The following is a 23,515-nucleotide window of genomic DNA, read 5'->3' as shown; positions in this document are numbered from 1 at the left end:
AGCTCTTGTCAGAACATCACAATTTTATGCCACATAAAAAGACATTTTAAAGTTTAGCTTCCTGATTACTAAATGCCATATGTGAACTCTGAAGTACGCGCTGGATTTTCAGAGCCATAGAACCGACGTACAACTAGAGAGGCGGATGCGATGGGACTGCTGACAAGCTAGCAGGACATCCATTCACTGTTGTCGCTCTGTCGTTAATAGCCGCCCCAGAGCCTTGACTGTGTGCCACCACACATGTATACCAATGCTCTGCTCTGCAGAGAGGGACTTGTTTTGGCTTACAGCAAGTTGTATGTTTCGTAGAAGCACTATTCTATTCCCTGTTATTGTCACTGTCATTTTGCTAATTCCATCATTTGTCCTTTTTCTCTCAAAGAGTTTTGGTTTACTCAGCTCATTGGCATCAAGCGCAGCATGTCACACACAGTTGGTCCTCTACATATGTTAAGTTCTGCGCTTGGAAGTTAGGCCAATCATAGACTGAAAGTGCTGGAGAGAAAGAATTATGCCCGTATCGACATGCACGGGCGGCTTTTCTTGTTGTTATTTCTGAAATCATAAAAGACGGCAGGGATTGCACAGCCTCCACACTGCATTCAGTGATCTGGAGGCAAAAGTAAAGGAGGATGGACAAAGGTCATGCAAACGCTCTGCCATTTCATACAGAGGGCTTCACCATCTGCAGAATTTGGCGGTGGAGGCGGGTCTGGAATCAAGGACCTCAGAAACCTCCAGAAGAGGTTACTTCTTGCTCAGCACCCCACCAAATAAATTTTCACTTCTCCTTTTCATTTACTCTCCAACAGCATACCAGAAGTAACCTTCTCTCATTCTCCCTCTGACTACTGGGGAGCTGTTTGCTGTCAGGACCATTCATGTTTAAAAAAAGAAATGACAGGGCCTTTATTATATAACTCTACTTCTTTACTATATAACTTTATTCTATAACTTCCTGGAACTTGTGGAAATTCTCCTGCTGCTGTCTCTTGAGTTCTGTGGGTCTGCGCCACAGAATATAAGGACCTGGTTTTGAAGCCTCCCTATTTATTAACTGCTGATTTAAAGCTGACCTTTTCGTTTTCTGAAGAATCATTCACATAACAGCCACAGCATCCTCCTGTGGGATTGTTAGCAGTGTGAAGCTGAGGTAGGACAGCACAAGTACAAATGTCTATACACTCCATAAATATTTATTCCTTACACCCTTTCTTTAAAGACTTAAGCCACAAATTCCAAACAAAATAAATAAAAGTGATTGCATCTCAAAGAATTTTCACTGATAATAATGAGCTCCAAGAGGCTGCAGCTATTGTATTATTAACTTCATAAAGTGTAGTGAGCCTCTAAAGTTAAAAGTGGCTGTCATGCGCCTTTCCTTGATGGGTCTGTCAGACACCCAGAATTCCAGCAGAACTTTCACTTTTTACTTTCTAGTAAGTGGGTAGGTAAAAAAAAGATTAACCAACAGAACAAACTAGAGATTAAAATAAAAACCCCAGTATTCACTTATAGTTAGACAGCAATAAGACCTCACAGAGTCTTCCTGTAGAGAAAAGATTAAAAATTTAGAGAGAAGAAAGTACCAGAACCATTTGGGTGCTGAGGAGAGAGGGAGGATAATACTCAGTGTATGAAAAGGTGATGTAAGGAGAGACAATGGCAAGGACAATGGCAAGGTAAATCAGTCCGTCTGATAGCCGGGTGCACTTGAACAGAAATCACCGCACGGCAGCGCAGGCAGCGCAGGCAGCGCACCGCAGCGCACGACACCACGTTGCAGCGTCTGTAGCGCTGGTTGCTTCAGCTGGTCTACGGAATTCTCACTGCTAGACAGAACGGTGGGATTTTCAAGATAAAAACAAAATACTTCAACAGCTATGATAGAATGGGTTCTGTTTTGTTTTTGTTTTTGTTTTCAACTCAGGATTTCTCTACGTAGACTTGGCTGTCCTGGACTTGCTTTGTAGACCAGCCTGGCCTCAAATTCATAGCAATCCACCTGCCCTCTGCCTTGCCGAGTGCTGGGAATACAGGTGTGTGCCACCGTGCCCAGCTTGGGTCTGAGATTTTTAAACTACATTTGTGCCCTAATGTGAAAATTCCAACAACTTAATTTTTAAATAAAATTTTAACATTTATTTAAAATTTTATTATCAGCCTAGGCTGATGTGAGTATCTTTGGAGAGAGAATGGGGTGGAGAGAATGAATGCAATGTCTAAATTTGTATGCCACCTTTGCAACTCAATTGAAGATAAAGAAAATTCTTGAGTAATTAAATGAAATCCCAGTATCTGTCCAATTCTAACTTCTCTCCCATGAGAAAGAAACCGGTGATTCCTCACAATAATTCAAGGTGGAGGATTCATATTTCTATTCAGCACATTTGATATTGTGAAAACTAACTCAGTGGAGGACCTCGTTTAGGAAATTATTATTTTGGAATGAATGCCTGATTTGGAAATAATATTGAGCATATTAAAGGCAGGCATAGCTGCCTTATCCAAGTATCAGTTATGAAGGTTTTTTTAACAGTGGTCTGGAAAAAGTGCCTGTAGCTTAGAGGACTCCATGTATTTCTCCCCAAAGCCTGCTTTTGTATGGAAGCCCTCGGAAGTCCAAGGAGACACTGAAGTCCTGTGGCTCGTTTTCTATCAATGAACAATCAAAAGCAAACTGTCGCCCAGTTGTTCCAATCCTTCTTGCAAAATCTTTTTCAAACTCCATCATTTCATCCTAAACCCAGACTCCCATCACTTTGTATTGGTATAGAACACCTCTTCCATTTTCTCTTTGCTCCACATTCCAGACTCTTCCACCAAATATCTGCCCTTTTCTCACACCAGCTTCTGAGCTAACAGACCGTGGCTTGGTGTTTTCTGAGTATGCCATGCTCTTCTCTACTCTTAAGTTTTGCTCACAATTTCTGCTTGGAAGCAATAGGAAGAAAAATGGCTAAAATAGAGTTTTTCTCCAATAGATTCTTTATACCTAGAGATGGTGTCTTTCTATAAGCTAGCTTGTAGCCCAGTTTAATTGGCAGCTCTTTCAAAGGGCTTTGCCAATTTCTTTAGATAATGTGGATTATTAAGCAAATCTCAGCCTTTTAGATTTAAGGGAGGGGACCTGTCTTGCCCCACTGTGTGCATCTAAACAGCCTCGGCAGAGTGCTGCAGGCATAGGAGATCAGAAGGGTCATCTTAGGGAGGCAATACAGCACTCACTGCTCTCTGGGTGACTGCTCCCCAAACAACAGCAGGCAGCTACTCTGTGAAGTGTATCTTGCCATCAAGGGGAAGTGTGGAATGTCCACGGGGCATGTGCTTCCTCGTGGTTTATATTTGTCTTAATACTCCACAGCCAGTTACCTTAATTATGGGGGCAGCCTGAGTATTAAATTTGTGTCATACACTTTGCTAAATGCTTCTCCTATAAGGTGACATTTCATTCTTCCACATGCAACTCAAGAAAAACTGAATTCCAACAAGGCTCAGTAGCTACCTTTCTCCATATTACACTCATAAGAATGAAAACAAACCCCAAATTACCCTTCTCTAACTCCAAACCCCTAAATTTTTCCAGTAAATGTCTCAAGAATATAGACCCAATAAATCCTATAATTACTGGAGTACTAACTATATTAGCCCCATAACAAATGAATTTGTGAGGCTGTAGAGGTGGACCACTGGTTAAGAACACTTGCTGTTCAGTCCTGAGGACCAGAGAGATTTCGAATTCCAGCACTCCTGCTACATTGTATGCTGAAAATACCTGTCATTCTAGCTCTAAGAGATCCAGTGCCCATGTTTAGTCTCAGTGTAACACATACATATGTAAACAAACAAAATAATAGAAATGAGTAGATGTGATCAAGATACAGTTTATGTATGTATAAAACTGTTCTCAAAAAGGAAAACAAATATATCAATATTCACAAGTAAACAATGTCTCCCTTTCCCTTTGACTCTGCAGATTCAATAGTTTATCCAACAGCGTGAAATTAATAACTCCTCAAAAAGGACACATTCCATTACCCACTTGCTATTAAAGTGGAGGACATTTCCCTTTTTTTTCCTTCCTAAATATGTGGTCCACAGGATGCACACACTGGAATTCAAAAGGCATGTACAGCTTGCATGATGGCAAATGTTACTCTGTGTGCCTGTGGGACACTCCATACACTCCTTATTCAAGAATTCACAGGGAGTGTCCCAAATATCTGCAAAGCATCTTTTGGTTAACTAACAGCTTTGTGTGCATGGAAAAATTCCAATTCCTTGGCTCTGACTAATCCTTGAAATGTTGTATGTCTGATATGTATAAACATATAAGATGGCTTTCTTTGTCCTCGCAGAGAAGTAGCAAGTCTCTAACGTCAACATACATAGGGCAGGACCTTTACATGTGTGTTCTTTTTCCTTAACATTTTTAATTTATTCTTTGATAATTTCACACACTTACACAATGTATTTAGAGCACGTCCATCTACCATTACTTGCCTCCAAGGCCCCATAGTACCCCCAACCCATTTCCCTCAGAATTTCCTGTCCTTCTGTTTTTGTTTTTCTAAACATGTGTTCTTGATGGATTCCCTCAAGTGGTAGAATTAGGCAGGGTTGAGAAACACTGAGAACTGCCTTAGGTTGTATAGGCAAACAGTCTTCCTAGACAACGTGAGACACATTGATTATAGGCTAAAATACTTAATCATGGCAGATTTCTTATAAGCCTTCCTAAGCATCTTTTTGTGGAAGTAGAGGGTAAGAATTACTTAAATTGTAATCTGTTTTTAAACAGCTCCATCATGAAACATAAATTTCAAAGATGGACATTTTGAAAACATTTAAAAGAGAAAAAAGAGACTAAAAGTAAATTTAAATGTATTGATTAAAGTCACTCAAGGACTCTCAGCCAGGATCAGGGAATTCAAAGACAGTGCCAAAGGAATCTTGCTGTGCATTTAGATTTCAAAGAAGAGTTCATTCATCCAGCCTGAAGATGAGACTCATGTCATTGTGACTCTTTTCTGGTGCATTTCTTTCTCTTGTACAAAATTACGTAATAATTTTACTTGAGTAAACCAAGCATTATAGCTTAAAATGTCCTTGTAACCCTGTTTACTATAATGGGACATGGTCTGCCCCATGAGAGAAAAGTCGAAGGAAGATTAGACACCTCGTTACTTTTTGGATTATGAACTTGCACGTATGTATGTATCTTAAGGGCTTCTCGTTGCATATAGTCCACTGTTTAAAATTTTGGAACTATGAAGTGCATTAAAAACTGGAAGGTTTTTTTTTTTAACTTTTTAGAGAAGTAGTAAGACATAATGAAAGAACTTAACTCCATTATTTAACTAACATGTCCTCAAGCCTCAGACTTCCACCCAGTAGATATGAGATGGCCATGTCTCCACTGTAAGGTTGTTTAAACTAGCACAGATGAGTTCCTAATACAAAGATGCTTCTACATTGATTGGTATGGATCTTCTTAGCTCCAAGGTTTCGCCTTACCAATGTCTTACAGAATAACCCTTGAGTGGGGGATGCAGTGTATAAAAACTAGTCATGAGATGAGTGACAGAAAATTACACAATAAAAAGCAGAGGTTTCATCTCTCCATACTGTACCTCATTCTCTCTTGGTGACCATGGTCTGCGAGACTTTAGGGTAAATGTTCAGCATCACATAGCTGTTTCACACAAGAATTTCTAGAGCAAAATTCCTTACTTTACATTATTTTGGAATGGTCCTGCCACTTTTCACTCATTAATAGTGTGTGTGTGTGTGTGTGTGTGTGTGTGTGTGTGTGTGTGTGTAGGCCAGAAGACAACAGTGGGTGTCATTGTTCAAGTGCCATAACCTTTGAGATAAGATCTCTTACTTTCCTGGAACTCACTGGTTAGGCTGCGAAAGAGCCCAGGAATTCTTTCTCTTTCTACCTCCCCAGTGCTGGATTTACAGGCAGGAAGAGAGAGTAACAGAGAAAATAAGACTCTGTTCTAAAAAGATCTGAGGTTTATTTTTTTTTCTTTTTTTTTTTTACATTTTTTTAACTTCTATTAATTACACTTTATTCACTTTGTATCCCCCCATAAATCCCTCCCTTCTCCCCTCCTAATCCCACCTCCCCTCCCCCTTCTTCACACATGCCCCTCCCCAAGTCTACTGATAGGGGAGAAGACCTGAGGTTTAACTGGTGATGTTTGAGCAGGTGATTTTAACAGATGACATTGAACTAAGATGCCAGGGCTTGTAAACCAGAGCTTCCTGTCATAGCCGGTATGACCTCCCACTGCTTGGGCCCCTTGGTCAAGGGTGGTGCAATTCCATATGTGTGTTAAGAGGTCACTGAGGGGAGCCATGATGAAAGGCTCTAAATATGGCAGGCTCACCTCAGACTTTACTATTTAGAGAGGCCCCTCCTCACCTGCCCCATTCATCATTCCTGGTGCAGTCTGTTTATTTAGCCGGAAGTGTGGGAACACCAGTGAGAAACCAATATCGCAGACACATGGCTGGAATGGAGACAGCACTGTTTTTATATTATCTGACCAGCTGCCAGCTCTTAATAAACATCCCCTCATGCCATTTTAACAATGACACAGTTTGCTATCCTTAGAAATTGTTATAGTTCAGTGATTCTTATCCTAAAAGAAAGCTAAAATGGCAAAGGAGAACAGGGGAAGAGTTGCTAAAACAATCAAATCGAAGTGCAGGGTGGCAGGGATGGGGGAGCTCTACAGACATTTCTAGATATCTAACAACGTGATGTAATACCATACACCTTCCCATCCGTTCACGCAAACATGCAGTTTTAAACATTCTCCATGGAATCACAAAATATGGTGAAAATTCTGAAAGGGCTGCAGAAGCAGCCCTTCCCCTCCAGAGAAGCATACCTGCGGCATCACTGAGGCTAAATGCGATGCGTACTGGCTTATCTGCAGGTACCCTGGCTGTGCTGATCATGTGGGCACCTGAGGCCCGGCCTTCTCCTGGGTCTTCCAGCTGTAAGGACAAGAGATAGCCATCGTCACTTCACCGCATGTTACACTCCAGAGACCCTCAGAAATAAGAAGAGAAAGCGAGTAAGTTGCCTTTCCCTACACTGTAAGTACATAACCGATGCGTTTTCATTTCTTTTGTCTGGCTTCTACAAAAATTCCCTTGGTAATAGGCATCTGGAATGAATGAAATATGGTATTTTTTTTAATCTATTTCATATTTTCAATATTCCTGCCCACTGATCAGTTTAATCTTGGTTTTAAGTTCACCTATAGTGAAATTATTTCTTTATTTTTAACTGGGGACAATACAAAAAGAGACATAGTCTTAATAAAGTGTCAGGTGGCTTCAGACTAAGGCAGTTTTCCATGCTGAGGACCTAGGAGGCAGTTAGCTGGTAAAGCACTTGCCATGCAAGCAGAAAGATCTGAGTTGGATCCTCCTGTAAAAAAGCAGAGTGTAGGATGGTACATACTTGTGACCTCAGTAATGGAGATACAGAAACCAGAGATACCTGGGGCCCCAGCTCAACTAGCCTAGCCTAATTAGCAAGCCCCATGGACTAGTGAGAGATCAGGTCTCAAAGACAAGGAAGACAGAACCTGACTTGTGGCCTCCACAGGTCACCTGCACACCTGTGAAAACACACAAACACGCAGACACACAGTGCCTAAATTAAACACAGTGTTTTATTTGGGACGTAGTATAGGATTGATATAAATGGGATAATTTAAAGTAAGCCACAAACTGTTTTAAACCATGTTACAGTTGTAGTATGAATATTGTATTATTAACTAACTGATGACCTAGAAATCTATCAACACTTAGCCTAAGGTTTCACCTCTCAACAGCAGGGTACTACTCAAAACAAAACTTGGCTGTGGGGCATACACCTTACAGCACAAGGACTGTGGAGGCAGGAGGATCAGCTGATCCAAGGTAAGATTTATTAAATAGAGAGTTTGAAGCCAGCTTGGGCTACAGGAAGCCCTGTTTTAAGCAAAACAAAACAAAACCAAAAAACATCCTATGAGTGTTTGGCTCTACCTATTAAATTATGATTTAGTTAATAAACTTAGAGACAACAAGTAGGAAAACATCCTTTGCATAAGATGGTAAGAGCAAAAACTGTTTCTTAAGAGAATTTAACCCAATTATTCTTTAAGGAAGATATTTTATAGCTTGATGTTCAATGGGACTAGGAAAAATGTTATACTATTACATGATATGGTTGTTATTTAAATACATATATTTAACATTTCTATTTTTGGTCATGCCCCTCCAAAAGTCTCTCCTAACCATCTCGTGTAGGCAGGAAACCAAAAAAACCTGCATGATATTTTAAGGAAAATGTCTCCAAAAATGGCAAAATATAAATAAGGTCTTTTAGCCATCCTCGGCAGGATTCTGGGAACTGCTGTAGCAGAATATTTTCTCATGGTCAGGTTTTTGACTCTTTCCCATAGCTTTTCTGTGTCTAAAAATAGTATCCAGAACACTGAGTTTTGTTTTTACAATTACTTATGTGGGCAAGTTCGACGCATACATTTGTACAAGTGCATTCAGAGGTACAAACATTTTGAACCATCTTAGGTACCATATGGGAAAAAATAAGCTTATATTAACCATAAAGCTTAAAAGCAACAATGTTTATGAGCCGTTTAGAATTCTGTTGAGCCCGGTAAGCCTCGTAATGGCTATGCGCACTGGATGCTCCACATGTAGCACGTAATTTTAAGTTACCAAAGGATGGTATCCTGAAATTGCTATGACTTAATACTGGACTTCTTGCTTTTTACAAAAACAACCGTCTGGCCAACGTCTGCATAATTTCTTCTGCTTGGTATCAAGAATTCTCTTAGCCACCTGTTTCTGAAGAAATGGCACAGATTGCCTCAAACTGAATGAAGCAAACAAAAGCCCCAAAAGCTGTGGCTGAAAAAAAAAGTCTCGTGTCCAACAGTGCCCTGTCTGCCTGAGCGTGACTTCTAGGGATGCGGAGCCCAACCCTCTTCAGGTCCATCCCTCCACTCTCCTGCATCAACAAACTGAGCACAGGAGGTGGAAATCTGCCTCTGGGGTTCATTAAACAGACCTCTGCTCTGGTTTCAAGCTAGAGAAAAGAAATCGATAAACACAGCTAAGGACAACACAACAGAAGCCTCAGAAAGGATGATGTCGAGGTCCGGGAGAGTTCAGCAGCATCCACCACTTACCTTTTCATCGTACCCCTGGGGAAACCGGCTGCTGGTTCCTTCTCCTGCCGCTGTTAACAGGGCCCTAGCTAAGTTGCCGGTGCTCAGAGAGGTTAGTTGGGTTTCACACCTGTCGCCTTACCTCACTTAGTTGAGAGTCTGCCCTTGTGTAATCCAGGGCCAGCCACTGCCTTGGCCAGTCGTTGCGTTTGTGCAGTCAGGACTCAGCGAGAGAGCAGTCTGCACCTGCTGCATAGCAGCCACTGACACTCTGAGGAGCAGAGACAGCTGTCCCGGCTGCACACAACTACCTGCTCTGCCCGGACCCCAGCGTCCCATCCCACGGGACCTCCCTGTTCCGCTTCCTTGCACAGCCCCTCTCTCCTTTCCTTGCCACTCCACAGCCAGGATGTTGTCATGTTTCTAGAAAAAGCAAGAGCAAAAGAAAAACCCTCCTCCTGTCAGAGGCATTGATAAACAGCGAGTTGTAGAGCGTCCAAATGTTTTAATTCATTAGTCCTGGCAAACCTAAAATACAAACAGACTTGCTTCACAAGACAGGAATGTCTTCGTGGTGGCCCAATCCGTGTCTGTGTCTATTCCAGCAAACTGGCAAAGATAGCCTGACTCTAGTCAGCAAAAATGTCAGCTCAGCTAGACCCAGCCGACTTGGACAGGCCACTAGCTGACTCTTGGATCGTCGCAGTGATGATCCCATTAAGAAGGTGAGGTTTGAGGCTGAGCCTCAGCTTGAACTTGATGACTTGATCCATTCTACAAATGCAGACACTCACAAAAGGGGTCAGCGGTGAACAGGGAACAGCAGGATCCTTCAAGCTTCTCTTCACAGTTGTAAACATGGATGTCTCGGGTCTTTAAAAAATAACCGAACCACGATCTTAAGGTTAGATAGTCAAATATACATAATATTAAGAGGATCCAAAGACAAGCCACAAACTGAAAGAAAATATTTGCAAAATGCACATGGGAATCCGAAACATGCAAAGAAGTCTTTAAACTGAACAAAGGGAAAACTCAGTCCCCTGCCCCCACCCCTTGAAAGGGGCGAGAGTTCTGAACAGACAAGTTTTCAGCAAAGGTAAACAGATAACAAATAAGCCTATGGAAAAACAGTCAGCTTTAGAGAGTTGAAGATTGAAATGATGCTTCATTTGCCTGTTCTCATGGCTCACATCCCAAGGCAAATGGTTAAGTACATGTGTAGAAGAATGGTACCTCTCCTTCACTTCTAGTGGGAAGGCAAAATGGTAAAGGAACTTTGAAGTACAATTTGATCATTTTTTACTAAACCAAACATATTTTTATCACATGACCCACCCATCAATCCCAGGCTGTTTAATGATCCAGCATCCAGGTTTACATGACATTAGATCATAATTGTCATGGTGAATACATTCAGCCTCAAAAAAATCAAAGCTGCCCATCCTTTCTGTGCTGGGTGGGAAGTGAATATTGTTAATGCCGTCCAAAGGTCTACACATTAAAGGTTTGCTCTGCTGCCCACAGAACAACAGCAAAGTGAGGTAAACTTTCAGGGGTGCAGTATCATGGTAGTTGGTTGTAAGTGTGTCCTTAAAGATACTGGAGTCTCAACTACCCCTCTTACTATCTTTTTGCCCCTGGATGCATTGATTTGAGCAGTTTTCCACATTACATGTTCCATGATAAATTGTCTCTTCATAGGCCCAAAGGCAACAGGGCCAAGTGACTATGGGCTACAGCCTCAGAAGCCATGGTATCAAATTAATCTTTCAGCCTTGAAGCTGACTTTCGTAGGTCCTTTGTCAAATCAGTGAAAACTAATGCAATACCATATCTTACTTGACTCCCATGTCAGCTCCTACCCCCGACTTCCCTCTAGAAAAGCTGATGGTGACATTGATGTTTCAACAGTTATCAGTAACTGCTCTAGTATCTGGGTTCCAGTGAAACTGATAGGGCTGGAAAAATCAGACTGAGAGAGCATCTTAAAGTGTCAATTCATATTAAATTCATGGAAACGACCTCTTTCTACGGTCCTGTAAATAATACCTGACAGATGCAGCATTTCTGGTCCCAGCGTCACAAAAGGAATCCTGGAAGCTTCCCAGTGCATGGGCTGTAATGTTCATGGTTGCATCTTCTACCATCAGAGATGACTTCAAGCAAGAGGTGTGCCAGCTGCTACAAAGGAAACAATTTCAACAAAGAATTATTTGACAACCACGAGTAAAGAATAAATAAGAAAATGTTTAAAATAGTCTAAATAAACTCTGTCTGAACCTGATACTACAAACTGAAACTTTCCCAATCATAATGTCTACTATCTCCTCTGTTGCCTTAGGAATAATGATGCATTTCTGGATTCCTTACCCAAAACACACTCAAGACAGCAACAAATAAGGAACACAAATGAAATCCATGCCCACTAATGAAACCCAAAATAAAATTTATGTTCTGTGTATGTCTGTGTGCCTGAGTGTGTGTATATATGCACTACCTGTATGCAGGAGCCCTTGTGTGTCAGAAGAGGCATCGGATCTCCTGGAACTGAAACAGGCAGCTGTGAGCCACCATGTAGGTGCTGGGAACCAAACGTGGGTCATCTATATAAGCACGGTCGTAACCACAAAGCATCACTCCCAAATCATATAGACTTTTTATTTAAGAATTTTCTGATCTTATATTTCCACCACCTTTCTGAAAAAAAGACTAAGAACTGCTGTTACTAACCCAAGTTTGCATGAGGCTTAAGTTAGTAGGATGAGCAGCTTTAGATGATTGTCTTCCTGAAGCTCAAGGTTAGAATGAGGGGTGAGAACCACTGAACTACCCAGTGGCTTCTCCTTTATGAATCTTACTAAAAAAGATGGTAATATCCACTAGATATTCTGACTTGGGGAAAGTAAGATGGGAGGTGGAAAACTGTGACCTATGAGGTCAATCCACACTGCTATCTCTGTAAATAAAACTTCCCCGGAACACAGCCACAACAACCATCATTCATTCTCTCTTCTCCTCACTGAAGTCGGAGCCAACACACAAGAATCTAAGAATCTGGCTGTCTAGGTCCCAGTCTGGTTCTTCTCCCATGACTTCAGTTAATTGAATCAAATAATCCACACTTCAATCTCCCCAGGAATGAAGTGGGGGGGATGTACGTTATCATTATTAAAATTAGTGGAGTTAATGTAAATGTATACAAGAATGCCCAAAATATAATTTTAAAAGTAAGTGGAAATCATTATTTTAAGGGGTAAAAATGTTGGAAAAATCACAAGAGCAATTTACACTACCTGTTTTAAGGCTCAGGGAACACTGTAGAACAGGTTAGAAAGAATGTTAGGTAACAGAAACAAATGGTACATCTACATCTCATGCACACATTCACACAAGCTTACGGACCATCCAAGAAGAAGGAACAAAAAGATTGTAAGAGCTAGAGGTTTGGGGAGCTAGGAGCAAAACACTGTCTTCTAGGCATGGTGAGACCACTTCATTCCTAATCTCAAAGCAGCTGCGGTTGCGTGCCAAGACTTGAGCAAGATCAAACCTGTCAACAGCCTAGCCTGGAGCTCCTGAGTTGCTGTAGGCAGCGGATGGCTTCTAGGGGAGGAAGAGTAATTTGTCATTAAGGCTGTGACTGCTGGCAGGCCAACAATGCTCCGGTAGATGGTCCAAAACTCAGTAATAAATGGACAGCATAAACTGGACTCAATGGGTTATTTTACAAGAGAGAAGAAAATTGGTACGGTTCTGCATACCTTTAATCTCAGCACTTGGGAGGCTGAGGCAGGCAGGCTCTGTAGTTTGAAGCCAGCCGAGTCTACATAGTGAGTTTCCATACAGTGGGCTTTATAGTGAGTCCCTGTGTCAGTGAGAGAGGCAGGGGAGGGGCACAGAGAGGGGGACATGAAGTTGGAAGAAAGACATAGTGTTGTGGATCTGAGAGAAGTTAGAGGAAAGAAAGAGGAGTAGTATGATCAAAATATATTGTTTGGAATTCTCAAAGAATTAATAAAAATATTTTTTCAATTTTTTCATTGTATTTTATTTATGTTCATCTCAATCATAATTACTGGTACTGATAATAAATAGCAAGTAATTGTTTTTAATAGGGCACTACTAAAAATTTGAGTTTTTCTATAGAGTAAGAGAGAGAGACATAATAATTTTTTAGCCATTACTATTTAAAATAAACCAAAATTCGGTGGCAAAACTGTACATTTTAATGCTATGCAGGTGTACATACAGATAGAGCACTCATATACAATAAATAAACCTTTTTTTAAAACTATAATAATAAAAGGGGGGGGGGGAAGAACATGAGGTAAAGACTGGGGAAAGGGCTGTTCCATAGTCTTTTCTGGGTATGACATAGCTGATGCAATCATGGTCTCTCGGCCACTGGAGTTGCCTTCAGGGAGCCTGCAAAAGACTGGACCTGTCAATTTTGTATGAGTCAGGGAAGGGCTAGCTAGGAACCCTACGCTGTCTGATGAACTATTGGATGTGATATATTCTGGGGGAGGAGTGGCTATTTTGTCCCCACCGATGCGCTCATGGTCACATGGACGGCCCTGATTAAACTAAACTGATCACTAACAAGACAGAAATACATGAATACAGAAGAGAGACTTGAAGCGAGGAGAGGTAATAGGGGAAAGGAAAACAGAAGGAGGCTGAGAGTAATCAGAATGCACTATACACATGTGGAATTGTCAAGAACAAATACAGAAATCTGCCTGTCTCTGCCTCCCCCTAGTGCTAGGATTATAGGCCCTCTGCCCATGCCCTACCCCAGATACCTGATTTTTTACAAAGATAGCATCTTCAACAATTGGTGCTAACTGGATGTCTATATGTAGAAAAAAGCAAATAGATCTATCTTGATCACCCTTCACAAAACTCAAGTCCAAGTGGACCAAAGACCTCAACATAAAACCAGAAATACTAAATCCATTAGAAGAGAAAAATGGGAAGAGCCTTGAACTCATTGGCACAGGAGACTACTTCCTAAACAGAACACCAACAGCTCAGGCTCTAAGATCAACAATGAATAAATGGGACCTCATGAAACTGAAAAGCTTCTGTAAGATAAAGAGCACTGTCACCAGAACAAAAAAAAAAAAAAAAAAAAAAAAGCTTTTTTAAAGTAACCAAAGAGTGCTTTTGCTCAAGCAACTACCATGAAAACAGTTCCCTAGAATTTTAATTTTATGATTAATTTATTATTCAAACTTTCACTTTTCTTATACCTTATCTTCTCAATTCATGTTTAATTTTTAATATAAGATCCAAATGTTGAAATTTGCATGTAAATGGTGGGATCTGGAAAAGATCATCCTGAGTGAGCTATCCCAGAAGCAGAAAGACACACACACATGTCATTCATATAGACATATAATATAGGATAAACCTACTAAAATCTGTACATCTAAAAAACTAACCAAGAGAAAGGACTCTTGCTAAAATGCTCAATCCCTATGAAGAAAGGCAAAGAGGATGGACATCAGAAGAAGGTGAAAAGAGGGAACAAGTCAGGAGCCTGACACAGAGGACCTCTGAAAAGCTCTGCCCTGCAGACTATCAAGGCAGATGCTGAGACTTATGGGCAACCTTTGGGCAGAGTGCAGGGAATCTTAGGAAAGAAGTGGGAAACAGTAAGGTCTGGAAAGGACAGGAACTCCACAAGGAGAGCAACAGAACCAAAAAATCTGAGCACAGGAGTCTTTCCTGAGACTGATACTCCAACCAAGACTATGCATGGAAAGAACCTAAGACCCCTGCACAGATGTAGCCCATGGCAGTTCAGTATCCAAGTGGGTTCCATTGTAATAGGGACAGGGACTGTCTCTGACATGAACTGATTGGCCTACTCTTTAATTACCTCCCCCAAGGGGGAAGCAGTATTACCAAACCACAGAAGAAGACACTGCAGCCACTCCTGATGAGACCTAATTGACTAGGATCAGAAGGAAGGAAAAGAAGGCCTCCCTTATCAGTGGACTTGGGGAGGGGCATGCATGCAGAGGGTGGAGGAAGGGAGGGATTGGGACGGGAGGAGGGAGGGAACCACAGGGGGGATACAAAGTGAATAAAGTGTAATTAATAAAGAATTTTAAAAAAAATCCAAATGTAGTAAGTTGCTATGTTTCTTACATTTTTAAAAAATTCTGTAATTATCTACCACCTATTCTTTTTTACAGTTTTTTAATCTGTTAAATAAAAATAAAAAACCTACAGTTTCTCACATATAACCATGTCTTTTAATATGTTTCTTTCTACATCTTCACTATAAATTGACAATTGGACACAGAAAGTTTAGCACATTCTTGTCTTAGTTTATTTATTTACTTTATGTGCGGGGGTGTTTTGCTTGCATGTGTATCTGTGTGTCAAGTACACAAATATGTGCCCGGTGTCTGCCAAGGCTAGAAGAGGTTGTCAGCTACCCTATTACCAGATTATAGACAATTGTGAGCTGGGAATCTATCCCGTGTCCTCTGGAAGAGCATCTAGTATTCTCAACCTCTGAGCCATCTTTCCAGGCCCCTGGATTTTTAGAAGTCTACTTCACAGAAAGAGAAAACTATTCATGTCCCAGTTTTGGTCTATATTCCAATTTTGACAATGTGTATTAATCATAAATGTATCACATAATCTTTAGAGATCCTATAAAGGAAAGTCTATTGTTTAAATATAAACAACACAACACATTTAAATGCAATTCAACTGAACACAGTGCATTCTTGAAATGAAACAAATGCACAAAGCATAAACATAGAACACATTCAGAAATGCAAATTCCCTGGGCTCCTGCCAACACTGAACCATACATGCCTGTGTCCTTCTGGGGCTTTACCTTTATGGCTTTTGCAGTCAGCATTTGGCTACTGCCTGTGACATCCCTAGCAGAGTAACAGTGCGGAGTAACAGAGTAACACCATGTGGAACAGTGATGAGAACCTGCTGTTCATGATTATTTTTCTAACCACAACTAAGCTTAGCAACAAACACAAGCCTCTTAGAATTGAGCCTTAAACAGCCACATTCTCTGTGCCTTTGAGACATTTCATTTTTAAGGTCTTATTGTTACTAGTAATTATTAAGAAAATGTATTGCACTGTTCCTAGAAACCTCAAATTAACCGAATTTAGGAATTCCTGTCTCTAAAGTGAATCTCAAGTTTGTCAATGTGGCAATCAAAAGAAATGGTTACAGTAGCCTGCTGCCTTTTAGGCGTGCAGCTTTGCATATAAACCCTTCTATTTCTTTTTTTTTTTTTTTTTGTATTTTACTTTTTTCTTATCAGTTACATTTTATTAACTCTGTACCCCAGCCGTGTCCCGATCCCTCATTCCCTCCCAGTCCCTCCCTCCCTCCCTCATCTCCACCGTGCCCCTTGCCAAGTCCACTGATAGGGGGGACCTCCTCCCCATTCATCTGATCCTGTTTTATCAGGTATCTTCAGGACTGGCTGCAAAGCTCTCCTCTGTGGCCTAACAGGACTGCTCCTCCCTTGGGGGGTGGGGAGGCCAAAGAGCCAGCCATTGAGTTCCTGTTAGAAATAGTCCTTGTTCCCCTCACTATGGGAAACCAATTGGTTACTGAGCTACCACAGGCTACATCTGAGCAGAGGTTCTAGGTTACATTCATACATGGTCCTTGGTTGCATGTCAGTCTCAGAAAAGAGCCTGTGTCCAGATATCTTTGGTCCTTGTGGAGCTCCTATCCTTTCCTCATCAGACTAACTCCCCTTCTTTCTTATGATTCCCTGTACTCTGCCAAAGGTTTGGTCATGAGTCTTTGCTTTGAAAACACTGCTAGCTAGAGTCTTTCCAATGCGCTCAGTAGACTCCTGTCAATGTTCAATGCGCATCCCATCTGTCTTTCAAAATGAGGATTGATAATCTTACCCTATGTCCGCTCTCTTGATTGTCTTTTTTAGGTGTATAGATTTCATTATGTTTATTATATCTTATAGGTCTATATAAGTGAGTATATACCGTGTTTGTCTTTCTCCTTCTGGGATATTTCACTCAGGATGATCTTTTCTAGATCCCACCATTTGCCTGCAAATTTCATGATTTCCTCCTTTTTGATTGCTGAGTAGTATTCCATTGTGTAAAAATACCACAATTTCTGTACCCATTCCTCCGTTGATGGACATCTGGGTTGTTTCCAGGTTCTGGCGAGATGGCTCAGTGGTTAAGAGCACTGACTGCTCTTCTGGAGGTCCTGAGTTCAACTCCCAGCAACCACATATAAGGAATCTGATTCCTTCTTCTGGTATGCATGAAAACAGACCATTCATATACATAAAGAAATAAATAAATCTTTAAACCCTTCTATTTCAAGAGAGAGTTAAAAAGGAAAAAAAAAAAAAAACACCGCAAACGTTACAAATGAATGATGGGAAAGAAAATAGAAGGGTAGATCTGAATGATCCATTTGTCAGTTTCTGAACTGTTGCTAATCAAGTTAACATAACCTTAACTACCAAAGGGACAGTTTGGGTCAGAAACCTGGAAAATCCAGGAACCTTCTAGTTCCATAAGTAGATTTTTCAAACAGCAAAAATCATATAAAGTTTCTTTTTCTTTGGGACAGCTTTAGTCTATACCGACTCCATTGGCAGATGGAGTTTCCCTATGACATGGCTACTACCTGCCTACACATGTCTCCCGATTTGTAAGCCCAAAGGGAAGAGAAGAGTCCTTTTCCTGAGTCTTTAGGCCAAGCATGAATGCCACTGTCATTACTACAGTTAGGACAGCGAGTACTCTATCAAATCAGACCTATGTTGTGCATTCACATGTGAGGTTGAGTAAGGCGAGACACTCTTTCAACTGCAAAATCTATGCCAGGAAGAAAGAGGAAAATAAAGAAAAAAATGAAGAATGGAACAAGAAGGGAGGGAGAAAAGAGAAGGAAGTATGGAAGTGGGTGAAGAAAAGGGAAATCAAAAGTTCTAGGCTAGTACCTTCAAGGATCAAAAGTGTCAGCCTCATGAAATACTCTGATTTCAAGATGAGAGTGAGACACTCTGAACATGAGGCCAACACTAAATGCTGGACATTTAGACGTCTCTGATAATTCACATGGTATTTAATGTGCAAGGCTGCCCTTTCACATTCCTATTTTATAAAGGAACAGAGAGTTAAAAAGTTGCAGATATTAGCTCAGTGTTCCAGAACTTGGAAATTACACTCAATTTGTTACCAAAAATAAATCTTTTCGACAACACACCAAAATCTTTTTCAAGGCTAAGATTGCCTTTGAAGGAGTTGTTTTCCTATTGCTAGAATGTTTCAAGATGTTCTTTCTTTTATTCTTTAAATATTTTTATTAATTTTTTGAGAATTTCATGAAATGTATTTTGATCATATTCACTCCTACTCCTCCCCAAATTCCTCCCAGACCTACCTCTTCTCTTCCCATCCCCTCTCAACTTCACATGCCTTTCTAAAAAAAAAAAAAAAAAGCTAAGTGTCCACTTTGTACTGCACATATACTCCAGAGTATGGGACTATCCAGTGTAGCATCGTCAGCTTATGAGGGGCCTAACCCTTAAAAGAAAACTGGCTCTCTTTCCCCAGAAACCATCAACTGCTAATTCCTCCTAAGCCAGGGGTGAAGGCTCATGAGCCCCTCTCCCCTCCGCTCTAAAATACTGGCTCTCTTGATCTGGCAATACTCAGGCGAAGGCAAGCACAGCTACTGTGAGTTCAGCAGTTCAGCAGTCCTTTCATGTCCAGAAGATACTGCTTTGGTCAGGTCCTCTTAGATCTTTGGCTTAAGAAGCTATTTCTTAATAAAGGAAAAATGCAAAGTCTGAAGGATTACAAAGAGACTCACTCATGTCAACAAGCTAATGACTTTGGATACAAATCTGTTTGCTTCCTCCAGAGAACTGAATCATGAGTTATTCCTTGTGCAAGAATTTTCAATGACGTCTTTATAGATAACCAGAGAAACACAGACTATTAGAATAAAATAGAATCTTTTTAAAAAATAAAAATAGAGTCACATGCCTTCTTCAGGAAACTGTAGACTACAGGACAGAAGGACATACGCTGAGCACTTAGTGTCCTCACTTTGGACAGCCCCACCCTCACCACCTTTTTCTACAAATGTACATGTACACCACCAAACGCTACCTTTGAAAACAAACTATGACCCGGAAAAGGAAAGGAAATTTTTCTAATCTCACTGAAATTGGGATTTTCTTTTCTTTACCTCTCTACACATAATTATCAGCTAACGCTCATAATTCTTCTTCAGAAAGGCTATAAACATAGAATAACACCAAACTCATGATTTTCCAGACCCCACCTTTGGTCTTCTTCTGGTTCACCTTCCTTGTGTGCATAGAAATGGAGCAGCTGAAGCAATCTGTGGAGCTAAACTAAGAAGTTGATTTGAGCACGTTTGTTATCTGTATGTTTTTGCAGTTATCTCGGCATAGAGTTCAGAGCATGTATTGGGCTTTCCCATATAGAATGTCACCTAGAATTAACCCCACTGAGTCAACTCATATGGCATGCCAGAATGATGAATCAAGTCCATCAATCATTTCATGCCATTAATGTGTCCTAGACAGCATTTATCATTCCATAGCCTTTATGTCAAATAATAATTTACGACCCAACACCTTCACACTTGTTCTTAAAGGCACTTCCAGGTAAACCTACAAGCATAAATATTCCCTAGTTCCAAAACTCTACTAAAGCAATAATGTGTTGCTGTTGTTGTTGTTATTTATTTGTTTACTGGTTTTAGCCTTTAGGCATAAATTAACAAGAAGACGGGGAAAGAGACAATAGGATAAAAATTTTGCAAGCAGGAATTTAATAGAAAAGGGTCAAGGAGTGATTTAGCCAGAGACAGTTGAACACATTTAAAGTGGAAGGAGGCTAAGAATGAAACAAAATAGATTCCACTGTGAAATTCCCCAATTTGCTAGAACTAGTACCTGCTTCAAGTGCCTCTAAAAGTGTAAGTAAAGAAGGAGATTTGAGTCTTAGTGTCTGCTTTGAAACACTGCTAGTTAGAGTCTTTCAGATGCCTTTTGCAGTAGACTCCTGTCATACGTTCAATTCACTCAGTAACCAAGTAGTTTTCCAAAGTAAGGGGAACAAGGACTATTTCTAACAGGATCTCAAGAGCAGGCTCTTTGACTGCCTCACCGCCCCCCCCCCCCAGGAGAGGAGCAGTCCTGTTAGGCCAGAGAGGAAGACTTTGCAGCCAGCCCTGAAGATACCTGATAAAACAGGGTCAAATGAAAGGGAGGAGGTCCTCCCCTATCAGTGGATTTGGAAAGGGGCAGGGAGGAGACCAGGGAGGGAGTGTGGGGTTGGGGAGGGAGTGAGAGAGCGGGATACAGCTGGGACACAGAGTTAACAAAATGTAACTAATAAGAAAAATAAAATTTAAAAAAAAAGAAGGAGATTTGAAAGATTTCCTAGGAGTCTGTTCAAGAAGCAATCAAATTTACATTCCCACCAGCAGTGGAGGAGGGTTCCCCTTTCTCCTTATCCTCTCCAGCATGTGTTGTCACTTGAGTTTTTGATCTTAGCCATTCTGATGGATGTAAGGTGAAATCTCAGGATCATTTTGATTTGCATCTCCCTGATGACTAAGGATGTTGAACATTTCTTTAAGTGTTTCTCTGCCATTCCATATTCCTCTATTGAGAGTTCCCTGTTTAGCTCTGTACCCCACTTTTTAATTAGATTACTTGATTTGTTGCTGTTTAACTTCTTGAGTTCTTTACACATACGGGATATTAGCCCTCTGTCAGATACAGGGTTGGTGAAGATCCTTTCCCAATCTGTAGGCAGTCGCTTTGTTTTGATGACAGTGTCCTTTGCTTTACAGAAGTTTTCAGTTTCGTGAGGTCCCATTTATTGATTGTTGTTCTTAGAGCCTGTGCTGTTGGTATTGAGTTCAGGAAATTGTCTCCTGTGCCAATTAGTTCCAGGCTCTTCCCCATTTTTCTTCTAAGCGGTTTAGTGTGTCTGGTTTTATGTTGAGGTCTTTGATCCACTTAGACTTCAGTTTTGTGCAGGGTGATAAGTATGGATCTATTTTCATTTTTCTACATGTAGACATCCAGTTAAACCAGCACCATTTGTTGAAGATGCTGTCTTTTTTTTCCATTGTATGGTTTTGGCATCTTTGTCAAAAATCAGGTGTCCATAAGTGTGTGGGTTTATTTCTGGGTCTTCTATCCAATTCCATTGATCCACCATTCTGTTTCTATGCCAGGACCATGCAGATTTTTTTACTGTTGCTCTATAGTACAGCCTGAGATCAGAGATGGAAATACCGCCAGAAGATCTTTTATTGTAAAGGAATGTTTTAGCAATTCTGGGTTTTCTCAGACAATTAGGAATAGTGCTTCCTCAAGATCCAGCTATACCACTCCTAGGCATATATCCAAAATATGCTTAAGTACACAACAAGGACATTTGCTCAACCATGTTTGTAGCAGCTTTATTTGTAATAGCCAGAAGCTGGAAACAGCCCAGATGCCCCTCAATGGAAGAATGGATACAGAAATTGTGGTACATCTACACAATGGAATATTACTCAGTGATAAAAAAAGAAAAACAAGGAAATGATGAAATATGCAGGCAAATGGTGGGAACTGAAAAAAAATATATTGAGTTCTACTTAATGGAATGTATATCTAAGTATTTCATAGGGAAAGCCCTGCTGCTTACAGTTTACTTTTAAATGCATCAAAAATGAGAATATTAGTTAGCTGATATACAATAAAGATATAGGTGGATAGCTATTTGATAAAGCAAGAATAGTAAAATTAATAATAGAATTTAGGTGGTAAGCATATCGGTATTTGTTATAAATCTTCCAATGAAGTTTATAGATGTATGACAATATTCATAATAAAATGGTATGTGTGGCAGAAAGGGAGGATCACTCAAATCATCAGAGATTTTCTTCTGCTTTTTTCAGACAAGAGATTCATCTCTGCTCCAATCAGAGAAGAGTGATGTATTTGTCTCTGCATCACATGAGAAGTTTTGAACTGATAGCTACACGTAACCATTGAGAGGTAGAATTATACTGAAAATGTAGATTTAGTTAGTATATAATACTACACATTGAGACCCCTACCACCCAACTCAACCCCTCTTTCCTATTTGCCTTCCAAAATTCCAGCAATCAGATCTTTAAATTGGAAGAAAGGTCTTCGTAGAGTCTAACTACCTTAAGAGAAAAGACTTAGGATACTAAGAGTCATGATTTGTATTGATTTCCAAGTTGAAAAAGAAAATCATCATGATACAAATCTCTGGGCACATGCATGAGAGAGTTTCTATATTAGTGTAACTGAGGAGGGAAGATATAACCAAATTAGATGGCACTATGCCCTGGACAGGAGCCCTGGACTGCATAAGCAGGAGAAAGGAGGCTGAGCACAGAGCAGCCATTGATGCAGTGATCCTCCATTATTGCAGTCCTGATCATCTGTCCATCAGCAACAGCCCATTTCAGCATCAAGGTTTTCTACTCTGTCAGTCTGATGAGCTATCTGTCCCTCTTCAGCTGGTTTGTTAAGCTGTCTCCACCCAGAGGCAACTGCTTTCTTAGTCTCTTCCGTGAGTCATGCCTTTCATTTGGAAGCTTCTCTATTTTTTTTTCAAGACAGGGTTTCTCTGTGTAGCCTTGACTGTCCTAAACTCATTTTGCAGACCAGGCTGACCTCAAACTCACAGCATTCTGCCTGTCTGCCTCCTGGAGTGCTGGAATTAAAAAGCATGCACCAACATGACCAGTTTACAATCCAGTGTCTTTTAACTACTCTTATTCCCTTTCTGTTTATCAAGGTACAATTAGATCTTTATAAATCCATACATAAACTAGACTTTTAGCCACTCTCATTCCATGTCCATGTCCATGCCAGTCATCTGGGCTCCAGTCCAGCAAGCCAGGCTTCTTACCCGTTCATTATCAATAGACTGTCTCTCTCGATCCTCAATTTCATTAGGTACCATAGGTTCACAATTAAGCATTTTCTGTTCTCTTAGTTCCTTTGTCTCTTGTCTCTCAAGCCTTTGTATTATCACAGCTAATTTTTTTTGTGTGTTGTAGCTATTTTTTCATCCTTGAAAGGAAAAACATAAAGATTGCAATTGACAGCAGAGAGGGGTTTACTCCAGTGGTCATAATCACAATGAGTATTGCAAATGGCTTTTTCAAGTAACGTTTCTATCCCCTCAACTCCTACCCTTCTTCTCAAGGGATCTGAAGTGGAGTTTCCCATTTTTAATGCA

At 40.5% G+C, this 23,515-nt stretch overlaps 1 protein-coding gene across 1 annotated transcript in view; it reads right to left on the bottom strand.

The window, feature by feature from the left end:
• Positions 1-23,236, bottom strand: part of Map3k7cl (MAP3K7 C-terminal like) — a 57,016-nt gene extending 33,780 nt beyond the window's left edge. Inside the window, 3 exon segments of the mRNA XM_055614836.1 lie at positions 6,909-7,017; positions 9,352-9,480; positions 23,183-23,236. Of these exon segments, the coding sequence (XP_055470811.1) occupies positions 6,909-7,017; positions 9,352-9,480; positions 23,183-23,236 (292 nt within the window).
• Between the last annotated feature and the right edge of the window lie 279 nt (positions 23,237-23,515).

Source organism: Psammomys obesus, unplaced genomic scaffold (genome assembly GCF_907164565.1).
Source record: "Psammomys obesus unplaced genomic scaffold, mPsaObe1.curated_primary_1811, whole genome shotgun sequence".
Taxonomy (NCBI): Eukaryota; Metazoa; Chordata; class Mammalia; order Rodentia; family Muridae; genus Psammomys; species Psammomys obesus.
This window is presented reverse-complemented; position numbering and strand designations above follow the sequence as displayed.